This window comes from Centruroides vittatus, unplaced genomic scaffold (assembly GCF_030686945.1).
Source record: "Centruroides vittatus isolate TY-2023 unplaced genomic scaffold, ASM3068694v2 contig_888, whole genome shotgun sequence".
Lineage (NCBI taxonomy): Eukaryota > Metazoa > Arthropoda > Arachnida > Scorpiones > Buthidae > Centruroides > Centruroides vittatus.
Genome location: NW_027122579.1, coordinates 1 through 27,453, shown reverse-complemented (window position 1 = coordinate 27,453; position 27,453 = coordinate 1). Strand labels below are relative to the sequence as shown.

At 30.1% G+C, this 27,453-nt stretch overlaps 1 protein-coding gene across 2 annotated transcripts in view; it reads left to right on the top strand.

Moving 5' to 3' along the window:
• Fur2 (furin-like protease 2) overlaps positions 1–9,982 on the top strand; it is a 121,358-nt gene extending 111,376 nt beyond the window's left edge. The window contains exons 20-24 of one of the 2 annotated variants that reach the window (XR_010882094.1): positions 2,970–3,158; positions 7,841–8,058; positions 8,155–8,258; positions 8,310–8,500; positions 8,581–8,703. Coding sequence is in view for 1 of the 2 variants with exons in the window: in XM_067280636.1 (XP_067136737.1) it covers positions 2,970–3,158; positions 7,841–8,058; positions 8,155–8,258; positions 8,329–8,500; positions 8,581–8,912 (1,015 nt within the window). In the remaining variant the exon portion in view is untranslated. Of the gene's footprint in view, positions 1–2,969; positions 3,159–7,840; positions 8,059–8,154; positions 8,259–8,309; positions 8,501–8,580 lie in introns of both variants that reach the window. The other variant, XM_067280636.1, reaches the window with a different exon arrangement.
• The last annotated feature ends 17,471 nt before the right edge of the window (positions 9,983–27,453 follow it).

Sequence of the window (27,453 nt, the reverse complement as noted above, 5' to 3'; positions counted from 1 at the left end):
TTTGAGTTTTGGAGGTTCAACTAAAAATCAAGATTTTGTGCATTGTTTAAATATCCGTAATAACCTATCCATAGGATATTTCCATGGATCTTATTATGTAGAATGACTGTCAACATAAACCTCTCAGTGTTGTCCAGAAACTCAAATGCAGAACTGAATGGTTAAATAAGCTACTGAGAAATGCTTTTTTTAGTAAGGATTTTTTTTAAATTCCGATATTTTCTGCCTAGAATTGATCTGTTTTATTTTTTTATTGCAAATATACTGATCTTTACAACTATTATATTTTTAAAATTTTGCCACAGAGGTTAAAATTTTTACTTAGAATTGGACTATAATCATTTTTTAAAATTCATTTAATCGAAATCCATTTATCTATTACACCAGCTAGTGAGAGAAATCCATCAGCAATTAAATAAAACAAAAGAAAGTTCAAAAAAATAGGTTTGAATGGCAATTACATTATGTCAGTCACAAGTGCTGTCTGGAAGTCCTACCCCCTGCCTACCATCATATGACATAATGTTTATTTTTAGTTGTACAGGAGGGTCTAATGATGTGTTCACTTGTTTATAATCGATCAGCGCAAATCGCAACCGTCAATCTCGTAACGGTCAAATCGTAACGGTCAACTCTTTGATAACAGGTGTGTGTCTGGGAATTGTAACGGATAAGTTACGGCGGCGCTGATCGATTATAAACAAGTGAACACATCATTAGACTCTCCTGTACATGGTTCCTGCGCTTTATAGAAAGTTTCTGATTAGTCTAATCAATAGATGAATGTTATTTTTTTTAAATTAAAATTCCAGAGATTTTATGAAAATATAGTATCAAAATCCCATTTGAGTTAACCAGTTTGATTTAACATGCAAATCCCTACTCTAAATGATTGGAGAAAGATGACGACTGAGTCATCTTGGTTCAAGTTAACAAAGTTCTACTGTATATGTTAGATTTTCAGATTACTTTTGATAGAGTTCCAAAAATTGAATAAATATTTTCTAATTATGAGAAATAAGTAATACTTTATATAGACTATTTTGATATATTAAATCAGTGACGATAATTAACAGTTTGGGAATTTATATTCATATTGTCAAAGTTTTTCCAACTGATTATTGTGGAAATGAATAGTGTAACTCTGTCCCCTTTCATTCTTATATCAAAGAGGTCTGTTGCACCATTGTTAAGCATAGTTCTTGGATTTCTGGTTTATCCAGATTAAAAAACATAATTACTGTCTTAGAAGTATGAAAGATAGAGATATGGAAAACCTATAAACATGAAAAATCAAAGAACTCCTAAATACATTCTTGCCTGAGTGTAACATTGCAGCTTGATTTGGTATTGTATCCATTACATAATGCACAGATGAAATGATTATCATCAAATGAATGCATAAAACTGATCACATGTAAATTACAAAGAACTGTATATGCAATATGTTTCATTTTGTAGATCCATTCCTAGAACTTTTTGAACCTTGTATCTAAATATATTTTGTGATTATGACAACATATAAAACAAAAGTTTTGATAAAAGATATAACTTCCCACAGAAATATAATACATTGTAACATTGTATATTGTAACATTTTTGAGAGTTATAAATATTATTCTGTTTCAGGTAATACAAATAATAATAACAGAACACACAAAAAGTTTTGTGAACTTTGAAAATGAACTTTGAAAATCTTGCATTTCATAGAATTTATTTTTTTAATATTTACAAACTATAAATGCCATTTTTGAAATACAATTTTTATATTGTTAATTTTTTTCTAGTTATATATTTTGAAAGTTAGTTAAAACATAATAAATAATTCATGCTTTTAACCAGGCAGTTTAGTTATGATTCCTACTGTAGACATTATATAATATATATATATTATGTAATGTCTACAAATCATATATATATATAATTTAATTAATTTTTTAATTTTAATTTAATATAGAATACTCTGAAAGAAAAGAATATCCAAAACCTTTTTTGTGGGTAGTGTATGTCATTCCCAGTTAGTACCATTAATGACTAGTATGACTATATCTAAATTGATTAATGGTCCTGGAAGTAAAGATTAGACAGAGATCTGGATAGCATAAGTAGCAACACAATTACAACATAAGTGGGAGTTGTGGGTTTGAGGTCCTGCTTCAGACCAATTCTTTTCTTTCAGAGTATTATAAATTAAATTTAAAATTAATTTAATTTAATAATTGTAAATAAATTATCATGAGAGAGTGACCTAACTACCTACCTCTAGCCAAATTATTTTGTTTCAGATTATTAATAGGTAAAATAGTCCATATTTGATTGTAGAAGTCATAACCTCGTATACTAAATTAATTAATAAAATCTCAAATTTTAACCTTATATTGATATTAATTGTAATATTTTGATAATTACACAACAATTTAAAATAACTTAAGCTTTTAATTTTTTTACTTTTCATGTTTCTATAGTATTATCTTTCTAATTCTAATTTCCAAATTAATCATCTAATCTTAATCTATTCTATAGATAATTATTTTATTTGAAAAATAATGGTAATTATTGTGATTTATTTTCAAAACAAATATTTATGTTATAAAACTTAGAAGAAACAGCTGCTGCTTTTTCTAGTTTTACGGATTCTATAGACATGATTTATTAAGAACTGCTTGTTTACATATGTATAAGTATTAGTAATTTGTACCAACAATAATATATAACTGTCAACAAATGAATGTAAATGAAATATAAGAGAATGAAGTTTAAAAAATTAAATATTTAAAATTTTAATTTCATTAATTTCTTAGTTTCTAATCTACAAGTTGTCACTTAGGTAAGGAACCATTGTCTCATTTAATTAAAAATCATTACATAATTTACATGATTACTGTTCCATATTTTATATTATTATAAAGTGATTGAAATATTTCAAAATTTGAAATGAATTAATACTTAATATTATTTTATATTTTCAGTCATTATTTATTTAATGGACAATGTGTTAGTGAATGTCCTGATGGTTACTTTGCCAATCAATACCATCATTGTCAACTTTGTCATATAACTTGTTTAAAATGTATTGGTCATGAAATGGGACAATGTCAATCTTGCATACAAGGATATGTTTTGCATGGTGGTAATTGTTTGCCTGATTGCCCAAAAGGGTAAGTTTTATTATAATTCTTTTAACATTACAATAATAATAATAATATATATATATCTTAAAATTATGATAGTAAACTAATTTTGAGTGGATAACTTATGGCAACATATAACCCTGTAGAAAATTGCTAGAGTGGAAATAAAACCATTGCATAACTCACCTCACTATATAACCTATGTCTCTACAGTAGCTATTGAAAGCATAACACTTCTATGGTATGCAATATATAAGATACAATCTCAAACATTAAAATGTTTATCTATTTCATTCTGTTAGAGAGGAAATTATAAAATAAGTGAAATGATAAAACAAAATACTGGGAGGGACTTCCTAAGGTTCATGTGCAAAAGATACAAATGTCTATGGAACAAAAAAAAATATTTTTTTTCAACAAATGCAAATGACCAAAATCATTTTTACTATGTAAGTTTGGTAAACTTGTATAGCAAAAATGATTTTGGTCATTTGTTTTTGTTAACGTATACTTGCAGTTCCAGTAAAGAAATGAGAGATTTTTTTTATCATACTGCTTCATTTCTGTTTTATTGAATCAAAATAATAATAAAATATATAATAATAAATGTATAAATAAAAATTAAATAGTAAATAATTTCAATATTTGTGATAACCAATTACTTAGCTCTTATTCACTGTGGAGAACTCTAAACATAGTTCAAATGGATATATAAAAAGATTTATTTTAGCATAGCAAATTTTATTCTCACTGCTGTTTTAAAAAACGAGATTGCAGCTGGTAACTGTAATTGTTTTGTACTTCATCCATTATTTATCAAAATTTCTAGTAGTGAATTGATGATTGAAACATCAAAAATAAAGAGAAATGGAAAAAACAAAAATGAACAAAGAACTGCTATGGATTCTTTACAGTAATGGACTGCACAGTTTATATTTCACTTATTTACATTTTCTTTCTTTTCAAATGTTACTATTTTGAGCACTCAATACAAATACATTAGTAACATATTAACAGATTAATTGGATTCATATTTACTAATATCCAAACTTTAAAACTGATAAAATAATTTTTAATAATTTTCATTCATTACAAGTGTATATTCTGTTATGAATTAATGTTCTTGTTCAATTATATGTTATAAATACTGTCTATATAACATAAAAGGCCTGACGGTGACAAGCAATAATGGTAACCTATCTAACAATTAAACAACCCAAAAACATTAATAATGTAAAGGATGATGACAAAGAGACTGGATTTATTTTTTTATTAAATAACTGATATACAGTCAAACCTGTTTTTGTGCGGGGGATAGGGACCGCATAAAAAAAGTCTCACGTAGAAAATAACTCGAAACCGTACGAAATAACTAGGAATTGCTTTTTTAACTTCTTGGGCCTTTTTCTGCAACACCTAATGGGGGAAAAAATCCTCTAAGAATTTTAATTTTTATATTAATTAATTATTTCCACTTAAATACAAATCTAACATTAAAAAGTTAAAAATAATCGTTAAATAATGATTTTATTTGGTAAATATAGCTGCAGGAAGTGTTATTTCATTTAACAAGGTGTGAAATTTCACACCTGCAGTCTAAAGCTGGAGGGGAGCTAACTTACTGCATCTGTTCAAATATAACATAATATTTATGATTTTTATGCTATTAAAATAAGAGGGGACCGAAATAAACATATGAGAAAAAAATTTTTCTGAATAAAAAATGAAAAAACCTGCTGATGTCATAGAAAACAACCAATAGAGTTTTTAAAAATTTTACAGGAGTCAATTATGTTCCAATTTTATTGAAATTTTCATATACCGCACAAAAAAAATTGCACAAATAAAAATCGCACAGTAAAAGACCTCACAAAAACAGGTTTGACTGTATTTTAAACAATAATAATTGTAATTATTTTTCTTTTAAGTGGTAGTTGATTAAAGTAATTTATATATAATTAAAATAATATACAAATTACTTTAATTAACTACCACTTAAAATAAAAATAGTTACAATTATTATCCTTGTCTCATTTCAAACGTAAAAAATTTATTTTTTATTAAATAACTGAAGTATCATTGTCATCATCCCTTACATTACTGTTTTTGAGTTGATAATACAGTAGAGCGTCATTTATCCAAATCAATTGGGGACTGGGGTTGTTCGGATAACTGATTATGTACGAAAAAATATATTAACCTATGCAATGTTGAAATTTTTCTCTGTTGTGTGTTGCTTCGTATTGAATTTTTCTCCATTGCATGTCACTTCGTGTTGAATTTTCGTTGCTTTTAAGCCTAATGAAAATTTTTATTATAATAATCGAGGCTATTGTATCATTAAAAATTATTTCTTTATTTTGTACAAACAAAATAAATATATTGAAAAATATAAAAACAGAAAAAATTGTACTTTAGAAGTTAATCTAGTATCAAAAATGTTTGATTCAGCACGGCACAGTCCGACTGGAAAGCTTTTGGTTAACCGACGTTTCAGTTGACCGGCTTTCGGATAAATGACGCTCTACTGTAATTACAAGAATGTAATTAGAAAGTATTCTTTGTAGTTTCCATATTTACAATTTGTCATTCCTATTAGTGGTGAACTTTTTTTGCTAGTGGAGGTTTCAATGTGTTAAAATGCAATTAAGATGTGAAAAAAAAAAATTCTCTGGAAAAGACAGACATCATTGCCAATGAAATAGTTCATACAGAATGCAAATTGCTGATTAAAATCAGAAATAGGAATGTCTAAATTTAAAATTAAGGAATTAAAACTACTTTCTATTACATTTTTGTGTTTATATATTTTAACAGTTATGTTTTTTTTTATTATTATTATTATTTGATTTTAATAAAATAAAAATAAAGCAAAATATGATAAAAAGATTTTGTTCTAGGCAGTCAATTTCCTCAAACCTAAGGTATACTTCCTTACATGATAAAGACTTAAGATTGTAATGGTCAGACTGTTCAATAAAATTCTGTTTTGTTCATCCAATTACTATTAGAAAATGTTATGCAGAGATTTGTTTAAGTATTATTTTTTTAAATCACTTATTAAATTCTGTGTACATATCACTTTAAGTAATATGAAATGAATTTCTACAGTAGAGAATGAAAAATTAAGCAAATAAACTAAAACTGTAAAGATGCTATACTTAGCAAAATAGATGAAAGCAATACTATATGTGTATAACAAAACAGCCATACCTTGATTTCAAATTTTTATCAATTTAAATGTATATAATTATCTTTAGTCATCTTTAAAATTTACTTTACAGTGATAAAGAGAGCACTGAATTTATAGCTCATAAGAATGAAATTATTGTGTCATGTGTTTTAGCCATAAAAGTTTTCTGGAATGATATCATTATATAAACAGTGGAATAAATGAATGAGAGAGAGCAAATACATCTTTATGGTTTTGGGAAAAATTGTAAAAGCAAAATAATAAACTTTATAGACCACAGACAGGGCGGGAATGAGCTATAGACACACTAGGCAGTTGCTTAGGGTACAAAAACTTAGGGATATCAAAGCCAGCATCAGTTACAGCAGGGATGGGCAACCGTTTTCTATGTAAGGGCTGCATTTCAAAACTTTTGAACTGACGTGAGCCACATACAATAGAAAAGAGAAAAAAAATGTCAGTAAATCACAATTATTTATTCATGTATAATTATAAATTAGCATAGGTATACTTAATTTAACTTCTGGAACTGATGTAAATGTAATATATTGGAAATATGTGGTTAAATATTAGTCACTGCTAGCTTTAAATTAGTTTTGATGTGTCTGTTAGCTGTTTTAATTTTTACTAAATTCATTGTGGGAAAAACTATTCACATAGATAAGTTATGGAAAATAACATTTGAATTTTTGCTGCATACTTTCTTAAGCTAGGAAATTGATATATTTATTCATATTTTATGCGACACAGGCTGCAAAAACTATTAATGTGTGCTACATGCACCCCGAGGGCTGCAGGTTGCCCATCCCTGAGTTAAAGGGTAATATTCCAATTAAAATAATTGATAAATATGTATAAATCCAGAGCTGTCAAATGTTGGTATGCAGGTTATTTAATGCACAAGGTGGTCTAGTAGTGAAAATGGGAGGACACCAAGATTCAAGTCTGCCTAGGGTTCCGAAAACTCTTGGGCTGGCTCTGACCAAACATATTTCACACTTTCTGAAAATGCTCTTGGTGAGTTTATACAAAAGAAAAACTGTTTGATGATTTATAATTGTAATTTAAAATCAGTATATAACCCAATCTTATCACATAACTCTACCTCCTCACAGTTTGACTAATAAAACACACAAAACATCTTCATTGTTAATGAATTTTTGCTTTTCTTAAATTGGCATTTCATCAATTTATCTGAATGATTAACAATTATATACCAGTAAGATTTGATAACTCCTGGATTTTTACAATCATCTGTTTTCTTTAATTCAAAAAGAAAATGACTTTTTGAAATGGTTTGAAAATATGACTTTTAGAATATTTATGTATAAATTTGAAATGTTAACTGCTTGTATTTTCTTCTTTTTGAAAAATTTTTATAATGTAATTTTGCTATATTGTTATATGCAATAAATATCACAATAAATAACGATATTTATTGCATATTCCCATTAAAATTCTTAGACTTTGTGAACACATCAAAATAAAGAATATTTCCTGTTTAATAAAATTCTAGATTCTACAAATCAGATATGAATAATTGTGAACCGTGTGACAAAAGTTGTCTGACCTGCCTGAGTGGAACAAATAAAAATTGTACAACATGCGAATTTAATAAATATTTAATTAATGGGATGTGTCATGACGAAAAGTGTCCAGAAAGTTATTATCTTCGTGAACTTCCCGATGGGAAAGAATGTCTTCCTTGTCATCACAGTTGTAAAAGTTGTAGTGGTGAGCTTTTTTCAATTATAAAAAATCATTTTAATAATCTTATTTTTTATGAATAAAGTAATCATACATAGAATGTTTACAAACATGAATATCTAGGTCCAGGCCCAACAGCTTGTCTATCATGTCCAGATAATGCTACTTTCAGAAAAGGAGTGTGCATATCATGTTTGCATGATGAATATTTTGACCAAGATACCAAAGTAAGTTTTAGATGATATCATTAAAATTTTGAAATATGCGTTATTTGTTAGAATTCTCTTTTTTATTTAGTTTTGCGAGCATTGCCATCCAAGCTGCGGAAGATGTTTTGGTCCTGCTGAAGATCAGTGTCTTAGCTGTCTCGTTCCTTTAAAATTTGATGTTACTCATCATCGTTGTTTACCCTGTTGTCAATTTGATATTGCAAATTCTTTAGATTGTTGTACTTGTACCAAAAACTCAGGTAGTTAAAATCAACAAAATTTTAAATATAGTAGAATGAAATTATATTAAATGCTTTAAATATAATATACTACTTTTCAGATGTTTGTGTAAATTCGGACAATTATCCTCGCAGTGTTATAAATGAAGGAAAAGACAAAGACAAATTGCAGTTATCGGGTGACAGTTCCGAAAGCTCGAGTATTGCCTTCACCATTTTAATGGTCTGCAGTTCAGCAGTAATGCTATTTCTTGTGATATTTGGTATTCTTCAGGCATCTTCTCTAGGATGGTGTCGACGCTTTAATTGGAATCATAGTTACAAGAGGGTGCCAGAAGAAATAACTAGCAGCTATGACAGTAAAATGGAAAAAGTTCTTCTCACTCAACATGATCAAGATGATGAAGAGGACGATATATATTGTAAAATGTAAAACATAATCAATGAAAGTGCCACTGTTTCTTACATTCATAAAGTCATTCTTTGACAAGCATTTAAATGCATAGTTTGGTGCCTCTTTACTTATCCTGGTTACTTGGTGCTCCATAATCGTAAAGAAAATATCTCCGTCGATATATTCTTATAAAATTTACTTGCGTGCACCACAAACACACCAAACTTTTCTCTCGACAGCTTTACAACCTAAAGAAGAAGAGATCGAGCATATAAAAAAAAAAAAACATGAAAACTTTCATATCTTAATTACAGATCCTAGTGCCCTCTAAGGCTAGTGAGAATATTTGTATACTATTATAAGGTAAATTTAGGTCACAAACCTTTCTAATTATATAATACAAATATAATCATATCGTATGAAATATGTTGAAAGACTATAAGTCAGAATTGTTAATGAGAAAATTATTTTTCTTGTAGAAATGTATCATTTATAATGAAAGATAAAAAAAAATACTCTTTTGTGCTGTTTAAAGCACAGATTATAAAAACTTATTTTATTAGCTGTTAAAAAAAAATATATTAAAATTTGTTAACATGCACTTTTTAAAATCACTATGCATGTCAAATTTAATATCTTTACATAACTGTAGACTTAGCATTGATTCTAAAGAATCATCAATTTTATATCATTCCACTAAATATTTAAACCAATTATCTTAGGAAAAAATTTCAAATACATTATTTTTTAATCATTTTAACAAGAATGGTATTACGAGAAACTGCCATTGACTTATTTAAATTTATCTCGTCATTTAAAATTGGCTATCAAACAAAATATTTGTTATTTTAATGAATTTTTAATGCTTTAGCCTATCTTTGTTGAATATGCAATATATAAGGGGAAAAAGTTGGTTGTGAACAAATTCTCTCATGCTTACTTGAATTGATAAAAGGAAGTTTGACCAAAACCAATTTATTTTAATATTTATCTGAACAAACTTATTTCTAAATAGAGGCAATATTTACAAAATTGTATTTGTATTGTTAATGAATATCTTCAGGAGAATATTGATAGAATTTTTGAAAATAAATATTTGATAACTTGTATTTTTCAATTTGTGATATTGATTTTTTTAACAACACATTTTGATTACCACATTTTATGGCATATAAGATGCATCTCCACTTTGGCACAAATATTTAGGGAAAGTATCTAATATATTTAAGACATTAATACCTTTTGTACAGTACTTTGCATCATTTTTTTTTTTTTTTTGCTGTATTTTGGTTTTAAAAAATTTTAAGAATGAGTTGCATAATTTTCCTGGCTGTTATGAGATTTTATTAAAGAAACTTTTCATATTTTTAATAATTCTAAAATAGCCAAAAGCTTAATTTGAGGATAGAGATGAGTTTTATAAAAAATTGTAAATGCTAATTATGAATAAAATCTTCATTAAGTCCATTTCCACCTTAAGATATGATTGATACATGACTTCCCTCTATCTCCTCGCCCTTTCAACATTTTAAATACCAAAATTTAATAGCATCAATGCCTCTTATACACAAGCTAACATGCCAAATTTTATTTCTTCATCATTATCTCATCCTGAGATATTAAACAAAATAGATGCTAACATATGAAACTTTTTGTTTTATCTTTACATTCAGGTGTCTCAGAACGTGGAGATTTGCAAAAACTCTGAAGGTCAAATTCGACACAATTTCAATAATTTCCCTTGTTATTTATACGTAACAGTCAGGAAAGTAAAAGTAAAATTAGAATACACACTTATTTATGTCGAAAAAACAAGTTTAAAAGAAATCATTTACCCTTAAAAATATTCTACTTGTACAAGAACACATGCAAAAAACAGCTTAGCCATAACAAAAACATCATATTATTAAGTTGTTATGTAACATATTATTATTTTGGGTTTAGTGAGGTATACTCAGTTGTCACTGGTTGTTGTGTACCAGTGGCGTGCCATCATTGGAAGAGGTGAAAGCGCAGCATTCACCATCCAATGACCTTCCCTTGTATTTTCTAATATATAAATTTTCATATTTTAACGTACTTTGAATTAATTAAAATTAATATTTTATTATAACTGCATTATGTATCTTATTAAAAAATTCTATACTATATGTGAAAAAAACGATAAGATTGCTATTGTATATTCGAATGTCAGTGGCGGAATGGAAGCGCTTCCCAGACAGCTTTTACGGCGAGAATAACTGAATGCTGTAAAGCAGCCAGACGGCTTTGGCGCATGCGCTTACAGAGCACCAACCTCAGCTGGTTTAGCTGGTGGAAACTACACACGCGTAACGCTTCCAACTATTCTATCCCTTAGCCGATGGTAGGGAGCTCTCTGACTAACAAGTAAGTGAATTGTTTAAGGTTTAAAAAGTAAAGAGTATTCAATGTTCCTGGTGATTGGACATGGCGAGTAAAGAAGATATTTTTATTATCTATTTACGTGTTTTACGTTGTTGTTATAGTATTCAATGTTATTTTTATGTACGTTTTATTGCAAAGTTATATTTAATTACAGTATAATTAAAAGAAAATTATAATTATATTGACAGATTTTCAGATATAAAATCTTTAGAATTTTTATCACTTTTAGATGTTTTTCATAATATTAAAATTATCAACAATTTTTCCAAGCGTGTTTTAATTCTTTAAATTAAGTAAATTTTATAGGAAATTTTTTGATTTATCTAAATTACGTAGTGAATCGCAATATTTATATTCGTGTTCGGACTATATTGACAAGTAACTCTTAAACAAAAAACATTATAATAAATGTCGATCCGAACAAAGACGTACTAAAAGAACTACTGTATATGATTTAATATCATTAATTTTTACGGTACCATCTACCAGTGGGTCTGCTGAGCGCAGTTTTTCGAACACGGAGCGAATTCATACATTGGCCAGGAACACTCTGTCAGAGGAAAAATTGTCGTCGCTAGCGTTGCTTTCCATAGAAAATGAGCTTTTAAATACGTTGATGGAGTCGACGACCGGCGACTTTTATGATAAAGTAATTAACGACTTTGCGGAAAAAATCGCCGAATAGAGTTGTTTTTTTAATTTTTTATAAACTAGGTTTTTCTATCATTGTTTGTATCATATCAATTTGTATTATGTATTATTTGTATTTTAGAACTAAATTACATAAATTGTTTATTTTTGTCATTTTCAGTATTTGTTCAAAACTTTTATGGAAATGTCATGTACCGGACAGGTCTGACCCGTTACGAAAGACGCGAAAAAATGGTTAATTTAGAGAAAAATTTATTAGTTTCAAAACATAGGTAAAAGTCGTTTGTAGTCGGACATCCATTGTTTATGTCAAACTGCCAGGCAGAAACCATAAATCGCGGAAGGAAGTCGTCCTATGATCGTTGAAAGATCGAATTCATCTTCGATTTTGACTTTTCTCACTTTCCAGATAAGAATCTCGTGACGTTTAGTGACCAGTGGCGTAGCGTAGTGGGAGAGGGCAGTGCGGCCCGCTCCGGGCGGCACTTTTAGGGGGCGACAAAATTTCACAATAAATACACAATACACCTGTACAATACACAATAATGATGATTGTTCTTTGCCGAAAAGTTCTTTATAATTACTGTATATTTTAGTCTTTTGAATTGAGATACCTAAATAAGGAGGCGGCGAAATTTTCCTTCGCCCTGGGCGGCTGACACCCACGCTACGCCACTGCCAGGGACCAACCACTCGGGAAGCATGATTGAGGGAGAACGACCAATCAAAATGGATAAAAGAAAGAACGGAGATTAATATAATCTCCGACAATCGAGGACACCTGGCACTCGGTTAACGTTCCGAATAACCAAAACGCCGCGTGTCAACGCGCAAAAAGAAAGAAAAAAAAATTCTCGTCTATTATGCCAACCTGTAACCCGTGCCACTTCGGACTTAGACCGTGTCCCCGACTCCAACAGACGAAGTCTCCCCGTGCCTTACAGACTTGTCAACGCCACTGTCCCGGGGCCACCTTCGATCCACCATCGGAGAACCACATCGACGCTCGGGACGTCCGAACGACTGATTGTCCTAAAGCAAACTATTTTGTACATAGTGTATGTTTATTTTATGTTAAAATAAACGATTTTGTCAGATACGTGTCGTCTTTGTCTCTACAGCCACCACCCATGTACGAATGGACCTTAGACCGTTACTGACGCGCAATTAACTGATTGCCCCTGGAAGTCGGCTTCTTACAGAAACACACCTTCCCTATCGTCAAATGTCACGGCACGCCACTGTTGTGTACTATGCTGGACCAGAATCAAGACATAGCAATCAAAACAAGACAAAAATTAAATAAGTGTGGGTCTGTATTCAGGAACTTTCTAACAATATGACATGTATTCAATATAGTAGCTTTCTGTAGTGTGTGTGGTATGACACCCAGGGCCGGATTTACCAATCCAGGGGCCCTGGGCACAAATTCGGTGGGGGTCCCCCCTTTAAGAGTAGGCAAATTTGATGATTTAGAAAATTTACACAAAATACTGTACTTTCAATTAGATTTCAACTAGGAAGTTGTAAATTTCATTTAAAAATACGGTTATTGTGAACACACATATATTTTATTGTGTAAAACTAATTATTTTAATTTAATCGAAAAATACCTATGTGAAATTTTTTCCAGAAATTTTCCGATGTTTCATAGGTTTTTTCCCGGGTTTGGTTTTCTCTGCCTGTTGCCCTCATGATTAGGCCACACTAGGCTGTCGCGGTAATAGAAAAAAATTATGTTTAAACATAATTTTTTTTTTAGTTTTGTGGGGGCCCCTATTTTGTGGGGGCCCTGGGCACAGGCCCCAAATGTCCTTATGTAAATCCGGCCCTGATGACACCTGTAGAAGAGAGAACAGGTACTGTACAATAAGCATCCTATCCATGCTTTATTTCCTTGGTGAGTTCTGTGTAGTCGCTTTTTTCAGTGCATATCTTTTGAACATTGTGAGAGTCTATAATGTACTGTACTGTACACAATTATTTTATCATATATATCATATATTTAACCCTAAAAAGATGAAAGTTATAAGTACAGTATAATTTGTATCAGATAATTTGAAGTTAACGGGACTACAAAAAAAAATTGAATTATGGAAGAATTCTAGTTATTTAAAAATTAGAATGTTGGCGTTAAAAATATGTAAATAAAATGCACTAATTAATAGTTTTGTATTACTGTCGGGATTTACTATACGAATTTTTGAATTTACTAGCAAAAATATTAATATTTTAATCGTATTCACTATTACGTTGAAACTGCTCGCGGTAAATCCAAAGAGAAGACAGCGGTGCCTTTGCAACTATGAAGTAGGAAAGAAGGAGAACTTGTGAAAGGAAACCTCTAAAAATAAATCAAGGAACAGAAATGTCCTGTTCTTGAGACACGAGTTTTTAACTTTTCTGTCTTTTGATATCCCGATTGGTCTTAATTTCCAGTCTACAATTTTCTGATTGGTCTCACACAGTATCTGTTTACAGGTGTATTTTGAGTCGAACTCAGGCCCATCACATTTTAATTCGATGCCAAATTCCCCTATTCCAATTGGCTGGTTGATGTTAGAACTCCAATCGTTCATACCATTTCCTATGTCATGTAAACTTAAACGAAAATATTTTATGTCTCTCTCGGGATTTTGTTGTGTGTATTTAATTCTCAAAAATTTTTGAGCAAATTTTGGTGAGAAATTCAAACTCAGTCCGGCGTCTCAGATTTTTACTTTTCTGGCTGATATGTATAACAGAGGAAAAGTATGGCGATCGGGCAAAAAATGACCTCCGCAAGTTTTATAATTTTTGGACTTATGATAATTGAAACGTCGAAAAATGCAAAATAATTTAGGTGTAATTTCCTATGTATGGATGTTAGTGTATATGTGGGGTTAAAGGTTGTTGTGAGTCTACCAGCAGGGCCGGATTTACATAAGGGCATTTGGGGCTAGTGCCCAGGGCCCCCACAAAACTATGTGTAAACATATTGTTTTTTTTTCCTATTACCGCGACAGCCTAGTGTGACCTAATCATGAGGGCCACAGGCAGAGAAAACCAAACCCGGAGGAAAAATTCTATGAAACATATCGGAAAATTTCGGGGAAAAAATTTTATATAGATGTTTTTCAATTAAATTAAAATAATTAGTTTTACACAATAAAATATATGTATGTTTACAATAACCTTATTTTTAAATGAAATTTATAACTTTCTAGTTGAAATCTAGTTGAAAGTACAGGATTTTGAGTAAATCTTCTAAATTATCAAATTCGCCTACTCTTAAGGGAGCCCCCACTGTATTTGTGCCCACGGGCCTCTGATTGTTAAATCCGGCCCTGTATACCAGTACAGTAGAACCCCTCTGTAGTTCGCCCTCGGCTAGCTGTCGCTCCGTTTAATCCGACTGTGGTCAGAGTCGAAAAACTTGTCCCGACTCGTCGGTGACTCACCCCCCGTCGCCTTCTGTGTTCGTTACAGTGTACAGTACCGCATTTAGTAAATACATACAGTATTGCTCTTTCTCATTAATAATAACAGCTTTCGTGCGATTCATTGCAATGTTTACTGTAGAGAACAATACAGTCATTCTTAAGTCGAAAAATTGTTATTTTACTTTATTCGGATAATCCGACCATTTTTGCGTTCCGGCCATACCCCCAGTCCCAAAGGTGACGGATTAGAGGGGTTCTACTGTACCTATAAACGAGTGTAGTTAACCTATATACAAGGGATCAGTGGCGTAGCGAACATAACTGGCGCCCGAGGCACGATACTTTATTGGAGCCCCCTCTCCTCTCCAGAAACACACACAGTTTGTCTTGGAGACCATTTGGGCGCCCCTCTGCGAGTGCCACCCGGTGCATGATACACCCTCTTCGCTACGCCACTGCAAGTGATCAATAAATAATGGCTTTTTATCTTTTTTCAAAGCCACATAGATTTATGGTTGTGGATTAATTTAATAATAAAATATTTTATTTTAATTTTAATTATTCAGCAATTATATAAATTATGTAACTGTTAATTAAAAAATAACTGACTAAAAGGTTATAGAAGTAATACCATATTTGGATAGTAAGTCGTATGCTGTTTCATTTTGTCAATGTGATGTACTGCCGGAGAAGTTGTACAAAGTTGGTCAGGGAATGTTATAAAATTTAAAACAGAAATTTCAGTAGGAACCCTGTATATAGTTAATCCTGCCCCTTTAATTATCTTAATGAACACAGCAAGAATTAATAAATTTATTTAAAAAGCCAAAAATTCAAGGAGAAAGAATGGTGGCTTCTCCCCCGGCTCAGTCTGTTTTCCTCCGTGACGGTTTCCCCTTTGTCTCCAACTTCATTTTAGTTCAGGCCTATTATATAGGTTTTTCGGTATTTTTAATATTAGCTCGCACTAATACGTGAAACCCGCAACCCCGACGGCGACCGATGAATCTTTCCGTAAACGGCGTAAAGCGAAATAATATTGGGCGAAATAAATCGAAATCCTAAGAATTTGATTTATTTCATCCGATGGCCGAAAATGGACGAAAAAGATATTTATCAAACGAATTTCGGGCAATTTTCGGAGATAATCAAGCCTCAAAACGTAGAATTTAAAACGATCGTCTTTTACCTGTCCACGGTGGACATTCTGTCCACGTAAATGCAGAAAATAATTTATTTATCAAATTCCGAACACAAGAAAATGATCGAAGCAAAATTTAAAAAAGAAAAAACATTAAAAATTAATTTAAAAAAAAATAAAATTGATTATTTTTAATTCTTATTTTTACGTAATTCGAACATCTTTTAACGTTTGTCCGAAATTCGTCACGCACGACGATTCGAAGTTCGATTGTGTTTCTTGTTGTGGTCGGACGTGCTTTCGTTGTGCTCTTGGATTGCGTTGCTTTTTTTTGCTGTTTGAAGACTTTTGCAGAGAAGATTAAAGATTTTTCAGGTAAGTCTTAGTCCATATTGACCCTAGACGTAAGAATTTATTTAATATTACTTGGAGAATCGGTCCCAGAAGACATCTCGGCGCACCGTTCGATGGTCGGATTCGAAATGTCTAGAAGTACTGAATGGGGCATTTTTTTCTAATTTTTCTCTCTTAAGACACCTCTCTAGTAGACGTGTCCTAAACACATAGAAATTTTTGGGGGCGAAGCGTATATTAAGAGCTATAAGCGAAAACTCATCGGATTACTTACCGACTGTGCACGGTGGGAGCCGCCATTGCTTAACGTTGTTCACATCGCGGAGTAGCACGTTGGACGGCGGACGCTTACAATTCGTGCTTCATCCCATTTTACGTTCGCTCCTTCCGACAGTTCGCTTTTTCCGCTTGTCGGAAGGAGCGAACGTAAAATGGGATGAGCAGCTTTAACTAGTTTAATCTACTTTTGATACAATATTTATTTATTTATTTATTTTATGTTTGTTGATTAGTAATGTGTTTTTAATGTGTTTGTAGTTGGTTTAATGTTTAATTCTTTATTATTTAAACCGTTAAAATTTTTAAAGATTCGAAAAGTTTTAAATGTCGCGAGCATTCGAAAGCTTTATATTCGAATGTGGAAATGTAATAAATTTTTCCTGAAGATGACCTATAAAAATTAGGTTGAAAACGTTAGAAATTAAAGATAGCAGTAAGCTCAGCAAGTGTTTTGGTGTTTGAGTATTATTATAAAGTGAATTCTTAATTTATGTAAATAATAAAATAGAATATTTTAAGTACATAAAGTATCTTACATTATTTTATTCTGTTTTGTAATTGTATTTTTGCTTATTAATTAATTTTCTTTTAACTGTTGCAATGTATGCAATTTAATGTATGCAATTTAATTTTCATACTTAATTTAAATTTTATGTGGGCATTCGATTTATATTCTATTCGTTATATTCTGATGATGGTTTCACGAAAGCTGAAAATTTTTAAAAATTAAGAACCTGTTGGGAAAGGACAGAAATTTTTGTACAAATTACGTATTTAAATTTTTGGATTTATGTTAATATGAAGAATTCAAACAGTCGTCACTTCGAAACAGTTTGTTTACAGAAAAATTTTTAAAGTTTTGTCTTTAAAGTTAGAATGTATTCTGAAAATTCGAAGCTTCCGTTTAATTTAGAGATAAGCCATATAAAGACTGAGAGAAACATCTAACAGACGGATACAATGAAAATCAGTGTTTGGTTTTTTAAATCGAAGTATTGAGTAAAAATGCTACACATTCACAAAATGAACTCGCTAATTGCCATTTTTTTCTTGAACTCGCTAATTTCTTTTTTATTTTTTCTATTATTATTTTTTTTTACACATTTTCATAAAACATTTGATATAAAATGACTTTTTTCAGTGTAAGACTTTTTAGTATGTCATATTAACAAAAAGAAAGTGCAGTCCATTTAAAAGAATAGAGCGAATACTATCTTTTAAATGCAGTAGAATTTGCTCTGTAATGCTATTGCATTTAAATGCAACAGCATTACAACTGATAGTAATAGTAATGCTTTAATAAAAGATTGTATTCGCTCTATTCTTTTAAATGGACTGATAGCTATGATTAATGAAATTTATATTTAAACAGTAGATAAGTATATGCAATAAAATTTTTTTTTAACAGAAATGATTTAAATACCGAAACTTTATCATATTCTTCGATGAAATTTATCGATTTTCTGAGTAGGCTAATTCGTATAAAAACAAGTTATTAATGTTTCTCTTTCTCATATACTTCATAATACATTCAATTGGATTGCATTTATTTCATTCACAATATTTGAATTTTAAAATAATTAGACGACAACAGGCTTGTTTTTTTTAATTATTATTTTAATGGGTCAAAGTATATGTCTTTAGTTTACTTTCGGTTGCATCGCATGAATGCCACACATTTATAATGAATATGTCGCATTAGAATATATTTTATTATGGAGAAGTGTAATAATTCACATTATATAAATGTAATCAAAATATAGTTCTTCCTCGAGTTTTATTTACTTCGTATCAATGCGTGAAAGTATTTTTATGATCGTTTAGTAATCAATATACAAGTTATTTTCGAGTTGGTTATACAATTTATTTTTTGTTTCTTATTTTAAAAATTATTATGCAATGTAAAATTAGGAGGAAAGAAAATCCATTTATTATCTTAGATGCGTGGATAAATATAAATGTAAATAAATGTAAAATTAAATAACAGAAATTATAGTTAATATTGAAAAATAAATTGTTTTTTAAATCATCAATTTTAATTGCTTTGGAATAGTTGAACGTATCAAAAAGTTTTAAACATAATTCAGTTTAAACTATTCTGCTTTGTTACTTCGTAGATTATAGATAAATAGAAAATAGTTTTTATGCTTCTCTATTATGCTGTTAACATGTTTAATTTCAACAAATAAATTAAATGCATAACTTACTCAGCTATTCTTTTAACAAGTAATTAAAAAGTTTCTCCAGTATTTGATTGGACGTTCGTTTGGATAAAAAGTATTGATTAAACAATTGATATATTTATTTAATGTAAATTATTTAAGTTTTTCTATCAAGCATAATTCTAACAAAACATATTATTGCATGAAATTGTGTATAGGACTGCTGTAATATTAATAATGAACTGAATAACTTTTTTCATTATCTCATTGATTTTTATTAGAACATGTACATTATGATTTAAAAAATCAGCTGATTTTTTTTGTGTTCGTAGATATTTTGCAATAGATTTTTTCTATTTTCGTGAGTATTGCATCGATTGTTATATACGAAACCAGCTCGATTGTATTGTATGGCAATAACTAATTAGAATCTACGGAGATTATATTTATTAGATTCGCCAGATTATAGTTTCGTCATGATTCCTATATCTAATTTGTGGATATGAAAATAAATTAGAAGTTTAAGAATGAGTAGTTACGAAATTCAGTTTTAAATCCCTTATTAAATTGTTTTTTTTAATGATGAAATGCAGAGCTGTTAAGATTCTTTGTTTACTGTTTTCTCTTGTAATCAACAACAGTAATATATTGTATATTAAGTGCTCGGACGACTTTTCTTATAAACATTTTCTAATTATATATATAAACGATATACTAATTTTATTGACATTAAAAAATCCACAGATTATTTTGATAGAATTCCTTAGTTTAATCTTTAGATGTCAAATCTTAGATTTAATACAAATTGCTTGATCTACGCGAGGAAAAATTGAAAGAATATAAGATTCGTAAATTAATTTTAAATGATATATATATATATACATATAGTAAAACCTGTTTAAAACAGAACCCGGATAAAACGGAAGCCTGCCAAACAGGTAAAAAGTATTCAGTACTGTGCGATTCTGGTTTACACAGGTTTTATTGTATTTACAATAAAATTAAAAACAAAAAATTAGTTGACTCGTGTTCTGATACTTGAATAATATTGTTTTTTTAGATTTTGAAGTCGTCATTCTCAAATGATTTAATTACTGAAATTATTCTTAGATGATTTATTTGCTATAAGTTTTTGTTTATCCTTTTAAAATGTTGTAAATAGAGTTGTTCTATTGACCTTGTTAGTAATTTATTGTTATTTTTTATTCCCTCGAAATTAATATTTTCTATATCCAGTATGTCGTAAACAACTAGAAACGCAATGTCTGACCGTGACAAATTTTCGTAGACTTCTTTATCAAATATTACCTAAATATTCTTGATAAGATAAACTGTAAGCTTTATATAACCCAGGGGTGGCCAACTTTTGTGCACATAAGATCTACTTTTTATCTTAAAAATGTGTCGCGATCGACTTGTTGTCATAGGCATAGTCTAAGTGGGGAGGGGGAAGTGTGAAATACATACTATGTTTATATACTGTTTCGGTACGAAGCGCACTCACTGCTTGTGAGTCGAGTCATAACTGCATGCACACAGTTGCGTTCGGTTACAAATATAATACATTAAGTCAAGACATCACTAGCGATCGACCGGTCGATCGCGATCGACTTGTTGGCCACCCTGATATAACCTATATAAAGAAAAAACTTAATCGAGTTAATAAAACTATGATTTAAATTAATAATAATAATTGAATTTTTTATGATCATTAATGGATTATAAATGAATAATGCATGATCTCAGTCTACTTAGTTTCAGTCTAATTAACGTTAATAATTTCATAAAATTATTTTATTCGATTTTACTCTTCGGAGGTATTTAAATTACTTTCTTTTTTTATAGTTTTTGTGGTCAATGCCATATATGTCATGCCCTAGTTACAGTTAAGTCTGGTGCTTTATTCACAATCAGATTCTATATCCATTTGAAAGTAAAAATAGATCTTTTACAGTTTATTTTCACATTGCTTTTCACAGTCTCTCGAAATTCTTCTCATTGTATTCAAAGATAAACTTTGATTTAAAGGTTTTTTTTAAAGGTGATTATTATTATTAGAACGAATATTTTAAAGATTTTAAAAAATTTCTGATATATTTATACTTTAAAAATTATTTTCTGGATTTGTGTATTGCGAATATACCGAAGATTAGAGTCATGTTCTATGTTTATATAAATTTCAGACCATGAAGTAATCTTCAATATTAGTGAAACCTATTCCTGAATAAAACGGAAACCTGCCTAACCGGAAAGAATATTCGGTACCGCGAGGTTTCGGTTTACACAGGTTTTACTGTATTTCTACGGTTATCTTATGGTTAAACGTATTGTTGTTATCGTTACATTAACAAACGTCTGTCTTCTATTAGCCTAAGCTTCCAATTTGATTTTTTAAAATGATTATCCTTTAGACAATAGAATAAATAAACACATAAAAATATAGTAAAATCTGTGTTAACCGGAATCGCACGGTATCATATATTTTTTCAGTTTAGCAGGTTTCCGTTTGAACAGGTTCAGGAAGAAGGGACAGGAACAGGAAAAACTTTTTTTTAACATAAAAAATCGCCCCGTTCCGAAGAATCTTTTCCGTTTTGGACAGGTTTTACTGTATACACTTAAAAGGAAAAATAAGTTGTTACAAATTAGCTTTTATCGATCCACGGTTAAAAAAAAAACTCGTTAATCTGGAGGATAAGCGTAAAAAATATATGGTTGTACAGAACGAGATTTTAATCTGAAGATTATAATTTGTCTATTCTTGATCTTATATTGATTGGAAGAAATAATCGTTTATTCGCTATTGATCTAAATTAGAGATACAGGCCTGTATTTGAAAAAAATCGTGTTATACATTACTGACGTTTTTAAATCTAAAATTCAGGTTCTTCGTTACGTCTTTGTTAAATTTTTGTGTCGTTAGAGTAGTTTTATTGATTTGTATTGAAAAAATATAAATAAAATTTGGTAAAATTTGTTTTTTTAAGCTTTGATTTTACACTTGAAATCTCTGTTCATTATGAATAAAAATTGATATTGAAAAACTTTTCGAATTTAACAAAATTTGCATGAAACTGTTCTTTATTGTTTCTTGCAATTGCTTTTCTCCGTGTACTCTATTAAATTTTTTTAAAAACTTGGGGTAACGTTGTTTAGAATGACACTGATTCTTATAATCTGGATCAATTTCAATTCAGTATTTCTCCTTGGTGCCGTTTCTACTTTTCACAAGTTTGCACTAAACTTAACAAGGAAAAAAAATAATAATAAAAGTTCATTTATAAGCTTTCGTCCAACGGTTATGTTTCTAAACCTTATTAAAACCTACAGTAATGGATTTTTTTCCGTTTTATTCAGGTCCCGTTTCAGACAGGTTTCACTGTAATGTATATTAGGCTATATAATTTGTAATACTTCAAATAAATGTCAGACATGAATAGAGACAGAATTAGATCTATATATATAAGCACTTTAGTTTATTGATTTGGAAGATTTTCATTTACTTAGCTGATTAATTCGTTTTGCTCTCAATCGATACGGTAATTAAATGTTAATTATAAACATTAATTAATTAATTGGTTGCTATTGAGATTTAAATATCTGTCCATAAAATTTTTTATTACAACATTAGGAAAGTTTACTAATTTATACGAATTATTTTTAAAAATAGAAATTTATACTTTTCTAGGAAGTATTGCGTGTATCATTAATGTACAGATGTATAAATATTAAGAAAACAAACCTGAAAAAAGTTTTAAATATTGCAAATTTCAATAGCTGAATCGCTTGAATCTTTCATTTTACTTTTCCTGCTTGTTATGTATACACAATATAACACTGGAAAGTATTGGAAAACCTGTAAAATTCCACCCTCCGGATTTTTTTTTTTTTTGCAAATCTTGACATTTTGAGACACTCCTGTACCCATAAAAATCAAAAGGAAGTATTCCATGATTGTGTGTATGTCTGTTGCGTGTATTTCGTTTAATATCTCAAAATTGGATAAAGATAAAGAAACGAAATTACTTGTATGTAAGGGACACTGACACTATTTAATTTTGGTGGTTAAAGTCTATGAGGGGAGATAGAGGGGTCATATGCCACATCTCCAGTGGGCAGTGGGTCAGACATAATGAAGATTTTACTCGTTATTAGCATTTACAATTTTTATAAAACTCATCACTACTACAAAATTAAGATGTTTGCCTGTTTATAATAATTAATAATATATAAAAAATTGTAAAATATCTCGTAACAGATGGAGCCACACACAATTTTAACTTTGCCAGAAAAGTTATGCAATTCGTTGCTGAATTTTTCGTTTTGACTAAAGTTCATTTGATTCTACTGATTTTAAAATGTCTAACCTTAATCTATAAATTTATCATTAAAAATCTATCGTGATCTAAATAAGCGAATGTTTTGTAAAATTTTTATTACTGTCGAGATTTGTTTAAAATATTATTTCTTTCAGATTCTTATGCTGATTATAAATTAATGTATTTGAATAAATTTTTGATTTTGTATACAGCTTTTTAAGGTACGAGTATTCATAAATGTTTATCACTAATGGCTTTGAGTTGTAGAGATATTCATTTTATCAAAATTTTCAAAGATAATGAATTTTAAGTATTTTCAAAGACTGCAAGTGGGTTCGTGATTTTCTAGAAAATTAAAGTAGTGAACGCTTTATTTCCTCACATTATTAGATTTAAACAGATCTTAAAAACGCGAATTGATATGATGATAAATATTAATGTATACGGATATAACAGATTTTAATATCATATTTAGGTTAATAGTGGAGTTGAGAAAAAGTGTTCATTGGAATTTATTGCATTTCTTTAGGCTATAGTTTATTATTTTCTTGTTATATTGTCTTTAGCGTCAATGTCAACAGCTGATATTAATGTAACTCTAATTACACATTTTCGAAAGCGTCGAAGTAATTTGAATAAAGTTTATATGAATGCAGCTAATGAATAATTTCAACGTATACTTAACATAGAAGCAGTGGCGTGCCGTCATTGGAAGCGATGGAAGCGCCGATTCCACCTTCCAATGACCTTCCCTTGTATTTTATAAAATATAAATTTTCATATTTTAACGTGCTTTCCATTAACTAAAATTAATATTTTATTATAACTGCATTATGTATCTTTTACAAATTTCTATACTACATGTGAATAAAACAATAAGGTTGCTATTTTATATTCGAATAATTTAGTGGCGGAAGGAATGTTGAAACCAGGTGTTTCCAATCAGCCAGATTATATAGGCATTGGCACATGCGGTTTACAGAGCATTAACGTCACCCGGTTTAGCTGGTGGATGCTTCACACATAAAGCATCTAACTTTATATCCCGGACCGGTTCTGAGCTGTTAGCCTTCTACCCGTCAACTTCCAAGCAGCCAGATTATAGGCATTGGCGCATGCGCTTCACAGAGCACCAACGTCACCCGGTTTAGCTGGTGGATGCTTCACACATAAAGCTTCTAATTTTATATCCCGGACTGGTTGTGGGCTGTTAGCCGCTGCCTGCTAGATATTCGGCCGCCCTCGCCCGATTATGTGAATCATGAGTAGACTAGATCAACGGCGGGCAACCCCCGGCCCGCGGGCCAGCTACGGCTCGCGAAAAGTTTCTATCCGGCCCGCGAGATCTTTAATAGATTATTAAATTGGAAAAATAACTAATTAATAGTTATTTTTCCAATTCTTTGTAATTTTCGAAAACGATAAGAGAAATAAATGTAGTAATTAACTTTTTATTTATTTATTTCATATTTGCAGACTAAAAAAATTACGAGTCACAAGAAGGCGTCAATTAACTACTACAGCCCGCGGAAATAACGTAAAATTTATTCTGGCCCACGTTATAAAAAAGGTTGCCCACCCTAGACTAGATTTATAACTTAACCCAACCGATAGGAGTTTACTGGCTTGTTTTTATGATAGTTCTGTATAGTTGACAGGAGTTTAAAAAAAATCCATTAAAATATTTGATATATTTATTCTGCGTTTATTCCGCTTTCCCATCTTATATTACTTACGGATTTCAATGCTAAACCGGTGATATTACGATTTAGTATGTCCCATCTGTAAGGGGATGCAGAAAAAACGTGTACAATTCTAGTACAGTGTTAAAAAATTAACTGTTACTTTGGCAGCATCATTTACAACCAAATTTAATGAATGAGACGTACTGTACAATGGTACAAAAAAGCTCTAAAATTTATTTTCTTTAAATTTACGATTTATGTATCGGTTGTCATAAAAATTTCTTTCCACTTCTTTCCCAAGACTAGAGATATTCAAGTACAAAGTAACCGGTTTCGACTTATTTCTATTTAAGAAGTAGTTAAATAATTAAGCGATTAGGGAATTAGAAACATAAGTAAAACCCCGATGAAAGAGCCGAAATTTTACTTAAACAGAAGCTTAACCGAACCAATCTCTTGCCGAGTACAGTGGGGACTGATCTCTTCATAATATTAGATGTAATAAAGACAGAAATTTTTCCAGTTCAATGAGAGTGACCGAAAAGTTGTAAATTTTGGAAATTTTCGTGGACACTTGGCCCTAAAACGAATTAGTTAGAAAACGAACGACGGACAATCTGTTAAGTTTAACATATTTAGATTTTTACAGCTATGGTGAGAAACGTTTAAAATTTACAACAGCCCTGTCGCATCCTTTGAGATATACTAGTGATGCGACAAAAGAGGCATTTGACATTGACCGGTATCGGCACCCTCGGGATTTGGCACGCACACACCTACCTGGACCGTCTTTGATTTTATTCATTAGCCACTCGTAGGGAGCTATTTCACTAAGTGGACTGTTTTAAGATTTAAAAAGTAAAGAATATTTTGTTATTTTTATGTACGTTTCTTCACAAAGTTATATTTAATTATAAGTTTCTTTAAAAGTATATTCGTACAATTGAAGAATTTTTTGTACTAGGTATGTATATTCATCACACATTTTGTTTTACCAAGTAAGTTTTTTTATAATTTTAATTTTAGCCCTTATATCGTGGCTAGTGATTCAAAAATTTATTTTAAAAAAGTTTTGGCTTGAGACCGTATAATGAAAAAGAAAACATTATTAAAAGAGAAAGACCAATGCCTAAATTAAATATAAATACGTCAACAAAAAAATTTCGACATTTTGACGATAAAATTTATGACGAATGACGATTCTTTCGTAAAATTGAAGCAATTTGGAAATCAAAATAGAATAGAATTTAACAATGGTAGACAATACAAAATAAATATTGAAAATTATAACGAGATAATTACGATTAATAGGTATATCTAAATTAATAGATGTTATATGTTTTTTCTCGAAAAGAGAATTGGTATTTAGAGGGCGTAGGGAATTTATTGAATCTAATAAGAAATTTCGATATAATTACCTCTGTTATTTATTAAGTACGTCAGATAATCTATTAAAAATACATTTAAAGAAGTATACGGTTTTTACTGGCTTATTGAACAAACGAATACGAACGGGCCCTGACGCGCAATTAATTGATTGCCCCTGTAAGTCGGCTTCTTACAGAAACACAGCTTCCCTATCGTCAAATGTCACGGCACGCCACTGCATAGAAGATTACAAATTTTAAAATAATCAAATATATAAATCTGACAAAGTCGACAATTTTGCAAGCTTTGAATAGATTTTAGTAATAAGGAGTCCATTTATACATCTGAAGTTTTATATTTAATTTAATTTTATTTTCCCGGTTGTTATATAACAGAGCAAAAGTATGGCGATCGGTCAAAAAATGACTCCCTCCAAGATTTTTAAATTTTTTCACTCGGGACATTGAAACATCACAAAATGCAAAAAAAGTTGTACGGTTTTTTCTGTATGTATGGGATGTGTGTGGGGGGATTTTCTTTTCATCTATATTGAAGCATAATAACTCCTGTGCCTTTTTGTCGAAAATATGTGAAATTTTGGGGAGATTTGTGTGTTGGATGAAAAACTTTTAGAAATTTTCAGGAGAATTGGACTATGGTTTCTGGAGATATGAACGGGGTGTGAGTCATATCTAAAGAAATTTCCGAGTTTTGTAATTCTTTTTTATTCCTATAAACTTTTAGTTTACCGAATAAAAACTTGTAGGAGTAAAAAAAAAAATTTGTTTTTAAA